General features: G+C 48.1%; 2 protein-coding genes across 2 annotated transcripts in view; one reads left to right on the top strand and one right to left on the bottom strand.

The window, feature by feature from the left end:
* The window catches only part of LOC123747074 (protein phosphatase 1 regulatory subunit 3B), a 131,371-nt gene that overhangs the window by 96,376 nt on the left and 15,151 nt on the right, over positions 1-19,844 (bottom strand). The window lies entirely within an intron of this gene.
* Positions 17,146-17,988, top strand: LOC123746983 (uncharacterized). The gene has a single exon (XM_045728885.2). The coding sequence runs from the start codon at positions 17,146-17,148 to the stop codon at positions 17,986-17,988; it is 843 nt and encodes a 280-aa protein (XP_045584841.2).

Below are 19,844 nucleotides of genomic sequence, written 5' to 3'. Positions count from 1 at the left end.
GCCCACACGGAGTACCTTACCGTCGACTTGGCGGGCCCTCAAGCACGCACATCCGCTCAAGGGCCCTCAGAAACAAACATCTGGTTTCCCGACGTCTGGGGGGACAGGAAGCCTTTTAGGGCTTACCGAAGTCCCTCTTAAGTCACAGCCTTTCCTTAAGTCACTAACCTTTGTTTAGTACTGTTGTTGCTTGTAGGTTCAGCTGCTCGGAACAAACAGTTCCAAGTAGCACGGGCTATGGCGAGCCCGTAAAATACCTGGCACAGGAGCGGGGCAAGTAGCACGGGCTATGGCGAGCCCGTAAGTGGACTTACCCGACACAGGAGCGGAGCTGTAACTACTTTAGACCACTAACCTTCACCAGGATACGACCCACAATAGTTCCCTATAACTACCGGGTACCTATTTACAACTAGATTCAACAGTGGACACATTTCATGAACTAGAGAAAGTGGCAGAATTAAACGAATTTTAGAAGTATGCAAGATAAACAGGTTGTAAAGCGGGTTGATACCTGGTTGATACCTGGTTGATGGGGTTCTGGGAGTTGTTCTACTCCCCAAGCCCGGCCCGAGGCCAGGCTATTGAGAGTTTGGTCCACCAGGCTGTTGCTTGGAGCGGCCCGCAGGCCCACATACCCACCTAAAAACAGCCCGTGCTACTGGTCTCTGGAGATAGGGACTCGACCCTGAATGTACACACGAGCGAGAACAGTGACCTTAGAGACTAGGAGTCCACCTCACTACCACAAATAAGGTCCATCCAGGGGATAGACTTCCTGCGTCTGACCCGCCACCATTCATGCCCACATTCTCCCACAAACAGGTCGACCCTGGCCACACTCCTGCAGGGAGGACATGTTAACAACGTCAATGTTACACACCTCTCTCCCCACCTACCTCCTCTCTTCCTAGAGAAGATCTACAAAAGTAGAATGAACAACGCTGGCAGACGTCACAGCGCAAGTTGGCGGACGCTGCTACTGATTGATTGATGAAGATTAAGCCACCCAAAAGGTGGCACGGGTATGAATAGCCCGTAAGTGGTGGCCCTTTGGAGCCATTACCAGTATCAAGAGCTGATTCTGAAGATCTGTGGAGGTGCGACTGCACCCTGCGTGACGGGAGATGTCTCCCGTGTGCTACTGTTCCTATACTGCATATTAAAGTATTAGTTGATAAAATCCCATTCCGTCTCACTCCTTGGGAGGGAGGACGAAACGGGGTATTCATGCCCGTGCTCCCTACGGGCTATTCATGCCCGTGCCGCCTCTTGTGTGGACAAATCTATATACGTGTACCGAAAGACGAGACTATGTTTATATGTGTTGGAAATATGCGATGTTATTCAGCTTTATCTTATCACATGTTATCTTCCATTTAGATCATGCCGTTTTGATCAGCGAAGAACAGAATGAACAAATTCTCAATGTGAACAGAGAACGATCTCAGTTATTCCCCAGACATGAACAACTACACATAAGGGACATAACTGGCCGACCCCTCACAGTGTTCAAGAGAGAACTGGATAAGTACCTCCAAAGGATACCTGATCAACCAGGCTGTGGCTCATACGTCAGGCTGCGAGCAGCAGCGTCTAACAGCCTGGTTGATCAGTCCAGCAACCAGGAGGCCTGGTCGACGACCGGGCCGCGGGGACACTAAGCCCCGGAAGCACCTCAAGGAAGCACCTCGAGCAACCAGGAGGCCTGGTCGACGACCGGGCCGCGGGGACACTAAGCCCCGGAAGCACCTCAAGGAAGCACCTCGAGCAACCAGGAGGCCTGGTCGACGACCGGGCCGCGGGGACGCTGAGCCCCGGAAGCACCTCAAGGTAGCCTCAAGGTAGCCAAGGTAACGTCTCATTCTTAGCAAAAATAAAAAATATTTATATTCTATAAGACGACATTAGCTGGTATAAGATGTCAACACGATTCGAAAGAATGTTTTCGAGTTGAGCAAGTTTAGAATGAGATAGCAATTAGATAAAGGGTGGTTCTGAAAGGTGGGAGATGCTACCAGGTAGTGTACGATAAGAGGGGGTCCCCCCCAAGAGTGCTTTAAGGAAAACTTAGACAAATATTCCAGGGAGGGTGGGGGAGGGGGGGAATGGTTAGGTTATTACTGTACTTCCTCCCTCCCTCCCCCCCACCCCAACCACCTACGGCAACAACAACAACAACGTCTCCTTACCCCCCCCCCCACCCCTCCATCATCATCATCTCAAAGCCCGTCCTCCAAACAAAGACCCAAAGTCCATTCCATCCACCTGCCAAACCCCAGCTGTTTATGAATGAAAAACGATTTACACACGACTCGACAGATTTCGTTCGAACACTTCCTGAACAAGTGCTTCGCTAATGACTTGTGTTCGAACCACAACGCTATAAATGCTTCACCCACGTACTACAAATACAAATAATCGCCAACAGAACCTAAACACCTAACCCAACCACAGTGCCTAAATATGCACAATATGCTAATATATAATATTAATTTATATTGGAGAAAAGTTCTGAATGAACAATGTTAAAACTGATGAATGCATCTTTGGGGTCGACCGCTGGATGGAATGGACTTGGTCCGAGGACCAAGTCGTCCCAATACCACCACCATTCGTCCCAGTAATCACCACCATCGTCCCAGTAACCACCACCATCGTCCCATCACGTTATGAACCAATTAATCAACCTGTTATCACGCTTATCTTGGCTGTTTTTCTTGTAAGAAACACGACAAAAATGCTTGAAAGATAATTGAAGCGTATACGACCCTCTTGTGATCTCAAGGAGCCAGGATGTGCTTGTTTCTGCGGCGTCACACACTGATTAGTATACACCGAGTGTCTCGTGTGCGTCTTGTATGCATACTGTATGCATATTGTATGCATACTGTATGCATATTGTATGCATACTGTATGCATATTGTATGCATACAATGCATGGTCTTCGGTGTAATTTGAGTGTTGCCACCGGAGGAGGCTAATTTATTGTACTGTATGTATATCCTGTGTACACGTATACGTTCTCATACACACACACACACACACACACACACACACACACACACACACACAGACAAACCATTTATAGTGAAGTGTGTGTACATGTAAAGGGTAAGATACAAATACCGAGGCCATACAATGGACTCGAACCCACGTCTCTGGACACTCTAGGCAGCATACAAGAAAGTTACGCGCCACACACACGGGTAGAATTTTATAAATAATTTAGCGCATCAAAAACCTAAGTCATTGAGTACCTATAAGCAAAGAATTTAACTATAATTTAAGATAGAGTCCAAGAGGCAAAGTCAAACCGGAGGGGACATTGCTCTGCGGACCCCAATAGAACACTAATCCTAAGGATGAACATTTCCTATCCTTTTGTTCTCTGGGATCGAACCCTCCCCGTAAGATAAGGCGAGTAGAGGGGATTTAATCTCTTGTGTGCCCTCAGGTTGGGCTTCAGCTCAAGGGCCCCGCCTTACAGTTACTCATGGCAGAGATCACGACACTGACGCCAAAGGTCTGCCGCTACAGACATGATAGCGTGCCTCGCTATCTGCCGCTACAGACACGATAGTGGGTATCGCTATCTGCCACTACAGACATGATAGCGTGCCTCGCTATCTGCCGCTACAGACACGATAGTGGGTATCGCTATCTGCCACTACAGACATGATAGCGGGCCTCGTTATCTGCCGCTACAGACATGATAGCGTGACTCGTTATCTGCCGCTCATAATATTACACATTTCTAGCCGGTGTTGTCAGGGACAAGAGATTGCGAGCCGCTGCGTCAAACAGCCTGGTTGACCAACCAGGGACCTGATTCACGAAGCAGTTACGCAAGCACTTACGAACCTGTACATCTTTTCTCAATCTTTGGCAGCTTTGTTTACAATTATTAAACAGTTAATGAGCTCCGAAGCACCAGGAGGCTGTTTATAACAATAACAACAGTTGATTGGCAAGTTTTTGATGCTTGTAAACTGTTTAATAAATGTAACCAAAGCCGTCAAAGATTGAGGAAAGATGTACACGTTCGTAAGTGCATGCGTAACTACTTCGTAAATCTGGCCCCTGGAGGCCTGGTCAGAGACCGGGTCGCATGACTCGTGATCCTCGGAGCCAACGCAATTTAACCACAACATATAAAGCACCCTTGCTTTAAAGGGGCCTGACAGCTGAATGGACAGCGCTTCGGATTCGTAGTCCTGAGGTTCCGGGTTCAATTCCCGGTGGAGGCGGAAACAAATGGGCAGAGTTTCTTTCACCCTGATGCCCCTGTTACCTAGCAGTAAATAGGTACCTTCAGCTGCTACGGGCTGCTTCCTGAAGGGGGGGGGGGTTGTAGCAAAAAAAGGAGACCGGGCCGCAGGGACGCTAAGCCCCGAAATCTAGATAACTCAAGATAACCCCGCCCTCTCTCCTCTGACATTAACAATACTGCCCAATACTGTCACTATGGCGGTGTGTCCACTCACAGGATGAGTGACGCTGCCCAATACTGTCACTATGGCGGTGTGTCCACTCACAGGATGAGTGGCGCTGCCCAATACTGTCACTATGGCGGTGTGTCCACTCACAGGATGAGTGACGCTGCCCAATACTGTCACTATGGCGGTGTGTCCACTCACAGGATGAGTGACGCTGCCCAATACTGTCACTATGGCGGTGTGTCCACTCACAGGATGAGTGACGCTGCCCAATATTGTCACTATGGCGGTGTGTCCACTCACAGGATGAGTGGCGCTGCCCAATAAACTCGCCATTCGGGGCAAAATTTAAAACAAAAATTTAGTATTCCTAAGAATTTAAAAAAAATTACATGGCACATTGTACAGCTTTTAATTTAAAAAATACTCAAGTGGTCGACATTATGGAAAATGTTCAAAGACATTTGAAATTGAACAACATTTAACGGACTGAAGGTGATTGAAGGGAAGGATAGCTTCACAACCCATCAAGATCTTGCTACCAGAAACGATTGGGCCCGTTTCCTTTCACCTAATGCCTATGTTCACCTAGCAGTAAATAGGTACCCAAGAGTTAGGCAACTATTTTGGGGATGCATCCTGAGGAGGACATTACAAGCCTCAAGTATATACCCAGGCTTCCTGTCCCCACGATAACAATTACTACATCTTGAGGTTATCTTGAGATGATTTCGGGGGCTTTTTAGTGACCCCGCGGCCCGGTCCTCGACCAGGCCTCCACCCCCAGGAAGCAGTCCGTGACAGCTGACTAACACCCAGGTACCTATTTTACTGCTAGGTAACAGGCGCATAGGATGAAAGAAACTCTGCCCATTGTTTCTCGCCGGCGCCTGGGATCGAACCCAGAATCACAAGTCCAGCGTGCTGTCCGCTCGGCCGACCGGCTCCCGGGTATCGCCAGTAGCGGCCCCAGTCACTCACCCCGCCGCCTTATCTCCCCTGAAGGCCCACCACAAGACATCTATACAAAAATTAATCTCCTTCAAGATATAGCTCTGAACATAAACAAAGGTGCAATAACCGATATCCAGTACGGTATTGCGCGCTTGGCGCCGGAGCTCATCCGCCCCGACCCGTTACTTTGAGGTGCTTCCGGGGCTTAGCGTCCCCGCGGCCCGGTCGTCGACCAGGCCTCCTGGTTGCCGGACTGATCAACCAGGCTGTTGGACGCGGCTGCTCGCAGCCTGACGTATGCGTCACAGCCTGGTTGATCAGGTATCCTTTGGAGGTGCTTATCCAGTTCTCTCTTGAACACTGTGAGGGGTCGGCCAGTTATGCCGTCCTCGCAATACCGCGTCAACTTTTGACGTACGACTGGTCAAAACCTGTCGTGCGTCAACTTTTGACGTACGACTGGTCAAAACTTGTACTAGAAAATGGTAGTTGCTCGCGAAATTGATATTACGGGCGCCTTTTCCTGTTCGTGGGGCCTCTGGTAGGTTGTGATAAGGTATTCTAGTATTGGGTACTTTAGTACCCTACTACTACTACTTAGCCCTACTTAGTACCCTACTTAGTACAGGATAGGGTACTTTAGTACGACGGTTTATTGATGTTGGGGACACTTGGGAGACCAGGCTGCATCCACCCGTCCTCAACTATTACGAAGCCTCGCCTGCTGTCACTAAGCTGTCATGACCTCGCACCGTTCTTGTGCCGGGTAAGTCCACTACGGGCTCACCATAGCCTGTGCTACTTGCCCCGCTCCTGTGCCAGGTAAGTCCACTACGGGCTCACCATAGCCTGTGCTACTTGCCCCGCTCCTGTGCCAGGTAAGTCCACTACGGGCTCACCATAGCCTGTGCTAGTTGCCCCGCTCCTGTGCCAGGTAAGTCCACTACGGGCTCACCATGGCCCGTGCTACTTGCCCCGCTCCGGTGCCAGGTAAGTCCACTACGGGCTCACCATAGCCCGTGCTAGTTGCCCCGCTCCTGTGCCGGATAAGTCCACTACGGGCTCACCATAGCCCGTGCTAGTTGCCCCGCTCCTGTGCCGGATAAGTCCACTACGGGCTCACCATAGCCCGTGCTAGTTGCCCCGCTCCTGTGCCGGATAAGTCCACTACGGGCTCACCATAGCCCGTGCTACTTGCCCCGCTCCTGTGCCAGGTAAGTTACGGGCTCACCATGGCCCGTGCTACTTGCCCCGCTCCTGTGCCAGGTAAGTTATGGACTCACCATAGCCCGTGCTACTTGGAACTTTTTGTTCAAGGTAGCGAATCTTAATCAACATACCATTAAATTCGCCCGCGGTAGCTATGTGAATGGTGATGACAGCCATTAGCTCTCAACCACCACTCTTCATGGGAGGACTATTTCTATAGAACAAATCCACAAGGGCCTTGACGAGGGTTCGAACCTACGTCCGACAAACATCCCAGACGCTGCCTCTCGGACGTAGGTTCGAATCCTCGTCACGGCCCTTATGGATTTGTTCATTTGATGCATCACGCTATTGTGATTTCTGTATGAACTCTTTCTATTGTCTCGAGTAACTGTAATCTGTCAGAGAACAATATTTTTCCAAAACAGAGAACTTGAAAATGTCGCATGTTTCCATAAGATAAAAGTAATCATTTAAATGAACCATTACCGTGGACAGTTGAACCTGTTGTGCCGTTTTTGGATATTAAACTTGACAACTTAAATCGTTTCATACAATGCAACGTCGCCGTATTATTTAAAAGTATTGTTTACTGGTAATTCGTACCATTTCGTAAGTTAATTCGTATTTCAGCCGCCAGGGAGCCGGTGGCTGAGCGGACAGAACACTGGGCGCGTGATCCTGTGGTCCATGGTTCGATCCAGGGCGCCGGCAAGAAACAATGGGCAGAGTTTCTTTCACCCTGATGCTCATGTTACCTAGCAGTAAATAGGTACCTGGGTGTTAGTCAGCTGTCACGGGCGGCTTCCTGGGGGTGGAGGCCTGGTCGAGGACCGGGCCGCGGGGACACTAAAAAGCCCCGAAATCATCTCAATATAACCATGATGAAATAGTTGATATACTGGAGGTTAGCTTGACCCCGCGGCCCAGTCTCTGACCTGGCCTCCTTAGGAGCAACTTGTGTCTTGGGCCAGCATTTATCAAATATAAATGCTTACTTACGAAACCTGTACATCTTTCCTCAATCACGACAGCTTAATTTCTATTCATTACACAGTTTAAGAGCTGTGGAGCGCTACGATGCTGTCGAGAACGACTTGTCAGGGTTATACAAAGTCCGCAAACCGCTTAATGAGGGCAAACTATGCCGCCACGATTGAGAAAAGATGTACAGGTTTCGTAAGTGGACGAGAACATGTACAATGCCTTGTTTATAAACTAACTGTGCTAGTTCTGTACTCACCTAGTTGTGTCTACGGGGGTTGAGCTCTGGCTCTTTGGTCCCGCCTCTCAACCGTCAATCAACAGGTGTACAGATTCCTGAGCCTATTGGGCTCTATCATATCTACACTTGAAACTGTGTATGGAGTCAGCCTCCACCACATCACTGGCTGTAACATCACATCACTACTGTGTAACAGTAGCGATGCTGCTGTTATACAGGACACAGACATGTATATGAGTGGGATTGGGTGGTTATAAATAGGAGCTGTCTCGTATAGGCCAATAGGCCTTCTGCAGTTACCTTTGTTCTTATGTATGGACCAATAGGAGCTGCTTCGTATGGGCCAATAGGCCTTCTGCAGTTACCTTTGTTCTTATGTATGGACCAATAGGAGCTGCTTCGTATGGGCCAATACGCCTTCTGCAGTTACCTTTGTTCTTATGTATGGACCAATAGGAGCTGCTTCGTATGGGCCAATAGGCCTTCTGCAGTTACCTTTGTTCTTATGTATGGACCAATAGGAGCTGCTTCGTATGGGCCAATAGGCCTTCTGCAGTTACCTTTGTTCTTATGTTCTTATGTATGGACCAATAGGAGCTGCCTCGTATGGGCCAATAGGCCTTCTGCAGTTACCTTTGTTCTTATGCTAAATGCCTCAAGTCGTCTTCAGACAAATTCCACATTTTAGAAATATCTAAGATAAGAAATGTCTAAGATGCCTGAGGCGTTATCTTTAAGATAATTACAGTTGGTATAAACACACACTCTTGCGTGCGATTACACCGTCACGAGAAATGACAGGCAGAGGAGATAAACGATCAAACCAGCCTGTTCACACAACCACTCGAGCTGATTAACAAGTGAGGCGTGTTGCGCGTCGAGTTGGGTCACAGAGGTCCCCATCCTGGGGGGAGGGGGTTATCTTGAGGTTATCTTGAGATGATTTCGGGGCTTTTAGTGTCCCCGCGGCCCGGTCCTCGACCAGGCCTCCACCCCCAGGAAGCAGCCCGTGACAGATGACTAACACCCAGGTACCTATTTACTGCTGGGTAATAGGGGCATAGGGTGAAACTCTGCCCATTGTTTCTCGCCAGCGCTTGGGATCGAACCTGGGACCACAAGTCCAATGTGCTGTCCACTCGGTCGACCGGCTCCCTAAAAGGAAAGTTCACCATCTCTCAAGCATGGAGACCTCGGGCCAGATTCACGAAGGAGTTACGCAAGCACTTACGAACCTGTTCATCTTTTCTCAATCTTTGGCGGCTTTGTTTACAATTGTTAAACAGTTAACGAGCTCCGAAGCACCAGGAGGCTGTTTATAACAATAGCAATTCATTGGATAGTTTTCAAGCCTGTAAACTGTTTAATAAATGTAGCCAAAGGCGTCAAACATTGAGGAAAGATGTACAGGTTCGTAGGTACTTGCGTAACTGCTTCGTGAATCTGGCCCCTCGTCTTCAAATGATGATATCTGCTTTGGTGAAAGTACAACGCAGACTGACAAAAATCATCTTAGAACTATCATAGTATGATAGTTAACTAGGAACATAACTAGGAACGGTTGAGGAGCCACAGGACTAACACAGCAAACCAGACATGACAGAGCTGAGGGCACCCACTCAAAATAAGGAACAAGTTGGAGGACATTAAACTGGACCACTTCTATAATAACGTCAGATGTAACACATACAAGACGCAACAGCTTCAACCTCAAGCCACAACAGATGCTTTTTCACCTATAGGGTTATATAAAAACAAACGTGGAACCGCCTACCCGCCGGAGCCATAAATGTCCCGATATCACAGCAGTTCACAATTCAGTTGAATAATTGAAAGGGGAAGGGGGACTTTTGACAACCTGCAGGCTTTCTACCACTGTCGAGGCCACTACATTAACCCGCCAAACACACACCGAAACTACGACGTTGGTACAACGTTCGAACAAGTTTTAATACCTCCTAACCAGTTATAACAACCAATATAGTAAGTTGTAACAACGTTATAAAACGTCAAAAACACGTTATACCAAGATGTAACAACTTTATTACAAGTTGTAACAAGCGGAAAATACAGTTTTGGTTTGTTTCCAGGGTTGTCGCCTTCGGGTAAATTCAGGAACTGCAGCTCAATGATCCTCATGCCCAGAGATTTTTATTTGCCTGTCATGTAGCAACTCTTAAGGGGCGGCGGTTCCAGGGGGCGCCCTGTAGGTCCAGGGAAGCCCCCCTGTAGAAAAAACCATAATATCGAACACTGCAGGCAATTGTTCCAACTTTTTTTTCTACCGTTAAGTATGGTAAGTCTACACCAACTGCTGTGACAATTCTGTCATTTGCCGGTTGCGAATTTTGTTACTGATCAGGGGTTTGTGTCTGTCAAGAACTAAACCGTATAGACCATTCTATTTGGCCGGATTAATTACCGAGGTGACACCAGGCGAGGCTTCGACGGGGTTCACGCGAGCGAGGTGACACCAGGCGAGGCTTCGACGGGGTCACGAGAGCGAGGTGACACCAGGCGAGGCTTCGACGGGGTCACGAGAGCGAGGTGACACCAGGCGAGGCTTCGACGGGGTCACGAGAGCGAGGTGACACCAGGCGAGGCTTCGACGGGGTCACGAGAGCGAGGTGACACCAGGCGAGGCTTCGACGGGGTCACGAGAGCGAGGTGACACCAGGCGAGGCTTCGACGGGGTTCACGCGAGCGAGGTGACACCAGGCGAGGCTTCGACGGGGTCACGAGAGCGAGGTGACACCAGGCGAGGCTTCGACGGGGTCACGAGAGCGAGGTGACACCAGGCGAGGCTTCGACGGGGTTCACGCTAGAGATGTGACACCAGGCGAGGCTTCGACGGGGTCACGAGAGCGAGGTGACACCAGGCGAGGCTTCGACGGGGGTCACGCGAGGCAGGTGACACCAGGCGAGGCTTCGACGGGGTTCACGAGAGCGAGGTGACACCAGGCGAGGCTTCGACGGGGTTCACGAGAGCGAGGTGACGCCAGGAGGGTGCCTGACATGAGATATACACGTGTACGATAACAGTGGCCTTGTTATCTTACATTATCTAATTACCATACATATATTAACGTATTTTCTTCCACCTTATATAGGTATACATCAATACATGTGTATGCATGAGTGCATGCGTAAGTATATGCACTTTCTCAATGTAAAAACAATGAAGGATTTGCAGCTCTCTAACCAGCAGTGAATTCTGTTATCTTCATGTTATCTTGTTTTCTCACGTGGTGTGGCCCATCTGCCTAGTAATTGGGCGAGTACAGTGAGCCAGGCCAGTCAAACCTCGTGGTAAGGTAATTAAGAGAAAGTGCTACGCCAGCACCACTATAGAGAAAGGATTGTGATAAGGTGCCAGGAGATTGTGATCGAGATTGGAAAGGATTGTGCCAGGAGAAACTGCTAAGCCAATAAGTAGAATGTCTTGTGGTTGTCGTACCAACGTAGGCAGCTGCTGTTTAAGATTCGCTACTCGGAACAAAAGTGCCAAGTAGCACGGGCTATGGTGAGCCCGAAAACTCAATGTACGCGCTATTTTGAATCTGCCTTGGTAAAACCAGGTCAAATCATTAGCTACTCCGTATACAGGTCTCCAGCCACTTAGGCTGGACGGTAGAGCTACGGTATCGCTTCATGCAGATCGGCGTTCAATCCCCGACTGTCCAAGTGGTTGGGCACCAATCCTTCCCCCCCGTTCCATCCCAATTCCTTATCCTGACCTTCCCAGTGCTATATTGTCGTAATGGCTTGGCGCTTTCCCTCTGATAATTCCCTACCTTCCTCCGTAATACAGGTTTAGACCACAATTTTAAGAAAATGCACTTGAACAGATAAGCAAATTAGTGGTTGAGTGTTCAATAAACCCTTGAACTATATGTTTAACACTTCTCTAACCCTGTCCATGGAGGACAGAAGAAAATGTATATATGCTGATTAGCATTGTAAATGTGTGGCCACGTCTGTGGTAGAAAATAATAATAAAAAAAAAATAAAATTAGATTGGCTAAGCAGATTAATATACCACTCGCTTTAAATATATAAAGATTTGCTTCACGCCCCAGAAATGTCTTCCAGAACTAAGAAGGTAATTTTTTTGTGAGCAGGTTAATGGTAAATGATAAAATTAGATTCAAACATTCTCGCCGAATAACTTCTGTTTTAAGATATTTTTTGTCCTTACCAAAATAGTTCCTTAAATGTGTGATTATAAATTACAATTTAATAGATTAGCTGCTCGATTGAAATCGAGTGAACGAGCATCTGCGATTCTGCCATGTTGGGCCAGTAGAGGATTTCCAGATAAATAGATTTCTGTAGAGCTAGACAATTGATGTCAATGAGATGCAAGCACAAACAGACCAGCCAATCCGGTCAATGCATGCAGCCTGACATTTACCAAAGGAGGAGTGATAGAAGGGGAGCCTGTCGGCCGAGCAGACAGCACGCGGGACTTGTGATCCTGTGGTCCCGGGTTCGATCCCAGGCGCCGGAGAGAAACAATGGGCACAGTTTCTTTCACCCTATGCCCCTGTTACCTAGCAGTAAAATAGGTACCTGGGTGTTAGTCAGCTGTCAGGGCTGCTTCCTGGGGGTGGAGGCCTGGTCGAGGACCGGGCCGCGGGGACACTAAAAAAAAAATGCCCCGAAATCATCTCAAGATAACCTCAAGATAGAAGGTAGGAGAGAGAGACGCCACATTCAATCAAAATCGACTAAAGATATAAATAACTGGACAAAAAGCCATAAGTCATAAAAGCCATAAGTCATAAAAGCCATAAGTCATAAAAGCCATAAAAGCTATTTTAAATTTACATTTAAGATTAGGCTGCTTCTCCTACAGTAACAATTTTTCATTAGTTAAAATATTCCGCTTATAATCAGACCAACATACAACTTTCAAAGAATATTTGATTTAATTAACAGGCATGAATAAAATTAGTAATTGATTGTTGAAGGTGAAAACGACACAGACGGAACTTGACAATCAATTTCTCTGCCAGAGTCTAGCTAGGTGGGAGCAGCTTAAAGCATGTTACCCCCTGGCAACTGTGTCCACCACTGTCAAGCACTGCCAACCTGTTGCACGTGAGCCTGTCTGACTGCTTAGGTATTTTACACACACACACACACACACACACACACACACACACACACACACACACACACACACACACACACACACACACACACACACACACGATTGGAACACAGGTGGGAACTTAGTACCCAAATGAGCCACAGACACATTAGAAAGAATTTTATTAGTGTCAGAGTAGTTACCAGATGGAATGCACTAGGATGTGGTGGAGGACTGACTCCGATACACAGCTTCAAATGTAGATATGATAGAGCCCAGTAGGCTCAGGAACCTGTACACCAGATGATTGACGGTTGAGAGGCGGGACCAAAGAGCCGAAGCTCAACCCCCGCAAACACAACTAGGCGAATACACACACACTGTACGCTAATGCTATTGAATGTATGCAAACATTCTGCAAGTGCGAGAAGGGAGATACAACAATACAGTAATACAGTTGGATATGGATAAATCCGTCTAACGAAATGAATTTGGCAAATTAATAAAAGGTGTAAATAATAAGCAAAAATACATTATGGTATTAAATAACGCTAATAGAATTGTCTGTTCTACATCAAAGCTTCCCCAGCGTGCAAACACTGATTAAGCAACGATAGATAATGTTGGATCAACCTTATGAACGTTACCTAGCTACCTGCGCTGCTCGGTACAACGGAGACCTGGCATCTTGCAGGTCTCTGTTCGATCCCCGATGGTCCAACGTTGTTGGGGGGACCCCCCTCCTCTCCCGTTTCGTCCATCCGCCCTACTCAGGTTCCTTGTCCTCGTATCCCAGCTCCTTATAGTCATATATCTTTTAAAAGTGCTATATAGTTTCACTTCATATATAATTACCTTGTCTAATAATTATATATGTGATTAACTTGTACCTTTCGCCCACTGGCTTTACTAATAACTATGCTAGTATTACAACAGTTATTTCTTATTGATACAGTAAAGCCTTGCTTTACCAAGTGTAATTTTGGGGGTTACAGAATACAGATAAAATCGCTGAACACATTTTCCTTATAATAATAAAAAAACACATTGACTTCCAACTTCAATTATATACAATCACGTTCAAATTCCCATTCCAATAATGCTGTAGGAAAATATTAATCATATTATCATATTAACGAAGTTATACGATGAGTCACAATAACGTAGCTGAAGTATGTTTCGGTCCAGGACGGACCGAAACGTCGTCGTCCCTTCAACTTTTAGTGTGTGGCCTGGTCAACAAGCTTATACGAGGACTTGGGTAAATCTTGGTAAAGGTACCAATGGTCTTGTTGGTAATTTACTTTTATAATGAATTGATTTACAAAGGTCCTGAAGTACAAGTGAGGCCGACAGGTGCCACAGGATGGGTGACATCCATGAGGATATGTTTGCTGCTGCTAATCTGACGATCAGAGGCCAGATTCACGAAAGCACTTACGAACCTGTACATCTTTTCTCAATCTTTGGCGGCTTTGTTTCCAATTATTAAACAGTTAATGAGCTCCGAAGCACCAGGAGGCTGTTTATAACAACAGTTGAATGGGAAGTTTTCATGCTTGTAAACTGTTTAATAAATGTAACCAAAGCCGTCAAAGATTGAGGAAAGATGTACACGTTCGTAAGTGTTGCGTAACTGCTTCGTGAATCTGGCCCCAGGTCTTTATGCACATTTAAAGCACGACTATAGAATAGGTTTAAGATCCCCCCAACTTATTCATCATGCTGTCTCAGTATTTAGAAGAACCTTTGAGAATGGTGCCGAACTCTCAAGAACTTTTTGTTCCAAGTAGCGAATCTTAAACAACAACAACTCAACACTCCTGCAAGCCATTCCCACCATCTTCCCATCGTTAGGTCCTTTCCCCGTAAGATCCCGTGCTTGTGTCTCCTCGTTCATATTCCCACTTGAAACCACTCTTCTAGCAGGTTCAAGTTCTGCTTACAAGAGTTCCTTAAGGTCGTCACCCGGAGACCAGCGCACATCAGCGGCCTCTGACTCGCTTCTACCAGACTCGTGTGTCAAACAGACGTTTACAACTCCACCAAACAACAGGGCAGAACTTATCCCACAGCTGCGACCTTGAGGGCCACTCACCACCAAGGATACTGTCTAGTGTGGAACGAAAAACTCGTCCAGAAGCCACCGACAGTAAGCTCACAAACTCATGCAGTGATCGTTACACAAAGCCGTCTACCCTTCAATTTGTGCCTATTGTTTAAGTTAAAAAAACTTAACACATCCTCATGAATCCAAAATAGTTCTGCAACAAATTAGAACATAATGAATGTAGGCAAGAAATTCACAATTCATCACTCTAGATCAAAGTAAATCTAGAATGCAAAAATCTATATATGCAGCCATTCAAGGGTTCAATCCAAGACAAGGCCATAATTGTTTGACATAGGCGCTTCTTGTGTCTTATGTGTATCCTTTCTGTTATGAAAGTTGGGTGGAATGCAAGGCTGGGTACGTATACAGCCCTAGGGAGGCAGGGAGGGGTATTTACCCTAGTGAGTAGGAAAGAGTGAGTAGCTTCCTATCAGTGGCTCTGGGGAGGTGGGATCTACTACCTCTACCCCCACAATCTATGGTGTATTCACCATCGTATTCACCATTGCCTGAAACGCTGCGCGTATTAGTGACTTCAGGCATTGTATATGTACCAGCTCTATAAATCCAACATTACATAAGAACAAAGGCAACTGCAGAAGGCCTATTGGCCCATTTTTCCTATCTATCTCTATATTTCCTATCTATAACCACCCAATCCCACTCATTATGTTTGTAACTCATTTTCAATGCATGTACCTTTACCCGAATAACCATCTTATCTTATCATGGGGGTGAGGAGGCAATAGTAGTCTCGGGGGTAGGGGAGGGAGAGGGTATACTGTGGTGGGGAGGGAGAGGGTATACTGTGGTGGGGAGGGAGAGGGTATACTGTGGTGGGTGGAGCCAATGGCAGCTACGGGCTCCAGCCATCAACAGTAAACAAGGCATAAATGCGGTCTATTAGATGAACGGACCGACCTTCCCTACCGAGGAGATTGTATCTCCTTGCAGTTCATCACATGGTGACCAGAACCCACACTAGAAGGTGAAGGGACGATGACGTTTCGGTCCGTCCTGGACCATTCACAATCGACTTGGGAATGGTCCAGGACGGACCGAAGCGTCGTCGTCCCTTCACCTTCTAGTGTGTGGTCTGGTCAACTTACTTTAGCCACGTTATTGTGACTCATCGCCTGCAATAAACAGACTATTTCATGACCGCCAAAACGCCTTTAATAACAGTTCCACATAAAGGACTAGGCACACTACAGAAGCAGACAGCGATAACAGACCACTGCTATGGGCGAGTAACAGACACACGAGACCAATTCACAGACGAGAAGAGCGTGGACGAAGGACAACAGGATAGCTGCTATCCTCCTCAAGGACAGCTGCTATCCTCCTCAAGGACAGCTGCTATCCTCCTCAAGGATAGCTGCTAGGACCCGTAAATATTATTCTTCACCACCGTCAATGCCCTGACCACAGAGTCAAGTCTTGCACGACAGTTCATGAAAACTTATGACAAAAATAAGAACCGGGATAAAGTAAGTGTCGATACTCCAAGACAAATCTTAATCTTAGTAAAGTGAGGTTAAAAATTTAGGGATGAAGCAATACAAGAAGCAAAGAAACAGATGAACAGGACATAAAAACCTTCGATAAAACTGAAATTGATGGTAATCCTGATTGTTTCAGCACAATCACATTTAATCCACTATACAAAAGACATTAAAAAGTGCTTTTTTTATTTGGTATATATACAAAATACGCGTCCCGAATTGATCCCTTTATATTAAAAATTAGAAAAACCACTTCTCTCATCCCCAGCATAACTGGATTGCAACCCGACTTGAGCAATAAGGGGTCACACTAATCAGCATTAAGGAGGCCATGCATACATCCAAGGTTGTTGTTTTTAGGCATCTTGCAACACCAGCCCCCCTTCAACAGTCGCCTGTGTTGCTTGCCCGTTTTTGTCGTCCTCAAGTGGGACCTCCACTCCACACAAGCAAGAAAAACGAGCCTCCTTGAGGAGAAAGTCTCTCGTGGAATTTGCAAGTGTCAACTGTTCAATCTTGTGGTGATGTAAGAAGGGTTTGAAACCCGCGTCTCTGTACGTGTTTTGTAAAGGTGGGGAAACCGAGGGGATTTGCCGTTCGGGTGGATGTGGAGGATCCGGGCGCAGAAAACCCGGGCCCGCACAGAAAAACCCCGGGCCCCCACGCAGAAAAACCCCGGGCCCCCACGCAGAAAAACCCCGGGCCCCCACGCAGAAAACCCCGGGCCCCCACGCAGAAAAACCCCGGGCCCCCACGCAGAAAACCCCGGGCCCCCACGCAGAAAAACCCCGGGCCCCCACGCAGAAAAACCCCGGGCCCACGCAGAAAAACCCCGGGCCCCCCGCAGAAAAACCCCGGGCCCCCACGCAGAAAAACCCCGGGCTCACGCAGAAAAACCCCGGGCCCCCCGCAGAAAAACCCCGGGCCCCCACGCAGAAAAACCCGGGCCCCCACGCAGAAAAACCCGGCCCCCCACGCAGAAAAACCCGGGCCCCCACGCAGAAAAACCCCGGGCCCCCACGCAGAAAAACCCGGCCCCCCACGCAGAAAAACCCAGGCCCCCACGCAGAAAAACCCCGGGCCCCCACGCAGAAAAACCCCGGGCCCCCCGCAGAAAAACCCCGGGCCCCCACGCAGAAAAACCCCGGGCCCCCACGCAGAAAAAACCGGGCCCCCACGCAGAAAAACCCCGGGCCCCCACGCAGAAAAAACCGGGCCCCCACGCAGAAAAACCCCGGGCCCCCACGCAGAAAACCCCGGGCCCCCACGCAGAAAAACCCCGGGCCCCCACGCAGAAAAACCCGGGCCCCCACGCAGAAAAACCCGGGCCCCCACGCAGAAAAACCCGGGCCCCCACGCAGAAAAAACCGGGCCCCCACGCAGAAAAACCCCGGGCCCACATTATTTTTAATAGAAATGTGTTGACCAGACCACACACTAGAAAATGAAGGGACGACGACGTTTCGATCCGTCCTGGACCATTCTCAAGTCGATTGTGATTAGGGAAGGAGGCGAAGGACAATACATAGGCAAGAGAGAGGTTATCTTGAGGTTATCTTGAGATGATTTTGGGGTTTTTTAGTGTCCCCGCGGCCCGGTCCTCGACCAGGCCTCCACCCCCAGGAAGCAGCCCGTGACAGCTGACTAACACCCAGGTACCTATTTTACTGCTAGGTAACAAGGGCAAAGAAAAAGGAAGGGAAAAGGGCGAGAAAAAGACAATCTTAAGAGGAAGAAAGAGCAAGGCAAAAGGTACGAAAGGTAAGATGTAATAAAGGGGAGAGTAATAGGAATAAGAACATAAAGGTAACTGCAGAAGGCCTATTGGCCCATACGAGGCAGCTCCTGAAATTGAAATAAGTTTATTGAGGTAAAATACACACAAAGGGATGAGGTAGCTCAAGCTATTCTCACCCCATTCAGTACAACGTGATAATATATACATAGACACACATCACAAATAAACATATTGGGCAGCTCCTCGTATGGGCCTTTCTTTAACAGAAATGATAAACCTCGCGACCTAATGGTCCAGGACGGACCGAAACGTCGTCAGTTCCGGTATTTTCTGACGTGTCAGTTGGGCATCTTACCACAGAATATAACTATTAAACTATTCAAATTCGTGGATGCTTTCATTTGCTCACGAGTCTACCATGCACAATACGCTGATAATTTCTCTTCTGCTAATATGCAGTTCCCGTGGCGTAGTGATCAACCAGGCTGTGACTCGTACGTCAGGCTGCGAGCAGCCGCGTCCAACAGCCTGGTTGATCAGTCCGGCAACCAGGAGGCCTGGTCGACGACCGGGCCGCGGGGACGCTAAGCCCCGGAAGCACCTCAATGTAACCTCAAGGTAGTGGTAAGATGCTCGCCTGGCGGTTCGCGAGCTCTGTGTCCTGGGTTCGTATCCTGGTTGTTGTTTAAGATTCGCTACCTGGAACAAAAAGTTCCAGTAGCACAGGCTATGGCGAGCCCGTAGTTCTATATCGTATCCTGGGCGGGAAGGATTTACTAGGCACAAATCCTTAACTGGCGCCTGACAGCTGGGTGGACTGCGTTTCGGATTCGTAGTCCTGAGGTTCCGGGTTCGATCCCCGGTGGAGGTGGCGACAAATGGACAAAAAGTTTCTTTCACCCTGATGCCCCGTTACCTAGCAGTAAAGAGGTACCTGGGAGTTAGACAGCTGTTACGGGCTGCTTCCTGAGGGTGTGTAACTAAAACGAGGCCTGGTCGAGGACCGGGCCGCGGGGACGCTAAGCCCCGAAATAATCTCAAGATAACCGTCCCATTAATGCTGCTTCAAATATACCAATTTTATTTATATTAGTGTACCCCAGTGAACACACACACACACACACACACACACACACACACACACACACACACACACACACACACACACACACACACACACAGGAGTGTGTGTGTGTGTGTGTGTGTGTGTGTGTGTGTGTGTGTGTGTGTGTGTGTGTGTGTGTGTGTGTGTGTGTGTGTGTGTGTGTGTGTGTAGGCTCAGGAATCTGTACACCGGTTGATTGACGGCTGAGAGGCGGGACCAAAGAGCCAAAGCTCAACCCCGCAAGCACAAATAGGCGGGTACACACACACACCCACCCACACACAAGACACACCCACCCACACACAAGACACACACCCACACGCACACAAGACACACACCCACACGCACACACACACGCACACACACACAAGACACACACACCCACACACACACACACACACACACACAAGACACACACCCACAAGACACACACCCACAAGACACACACCCACACACACACA

The sequence above is a fragment of the Procambarus clarkii genome, chromosome 87 (assembly GCF_040958095.1).
Source record: "Procambarus clarkii isolate CNS0578487 chromosome 87, FALCON_Pclarkii_2.0, whole genome shotgun sequence".
NCBI lineage: Eukaryota > Metazoa > Arthropoda > Malacostraca > Decapoda > Cambaridae > Procambarus > Procambarus clarkii.
The sequence above is the reverse complement of the archived record's forward strand: the minus strand, read 5'-3'. Positions and strand labels throughout refer to the sequence as shown.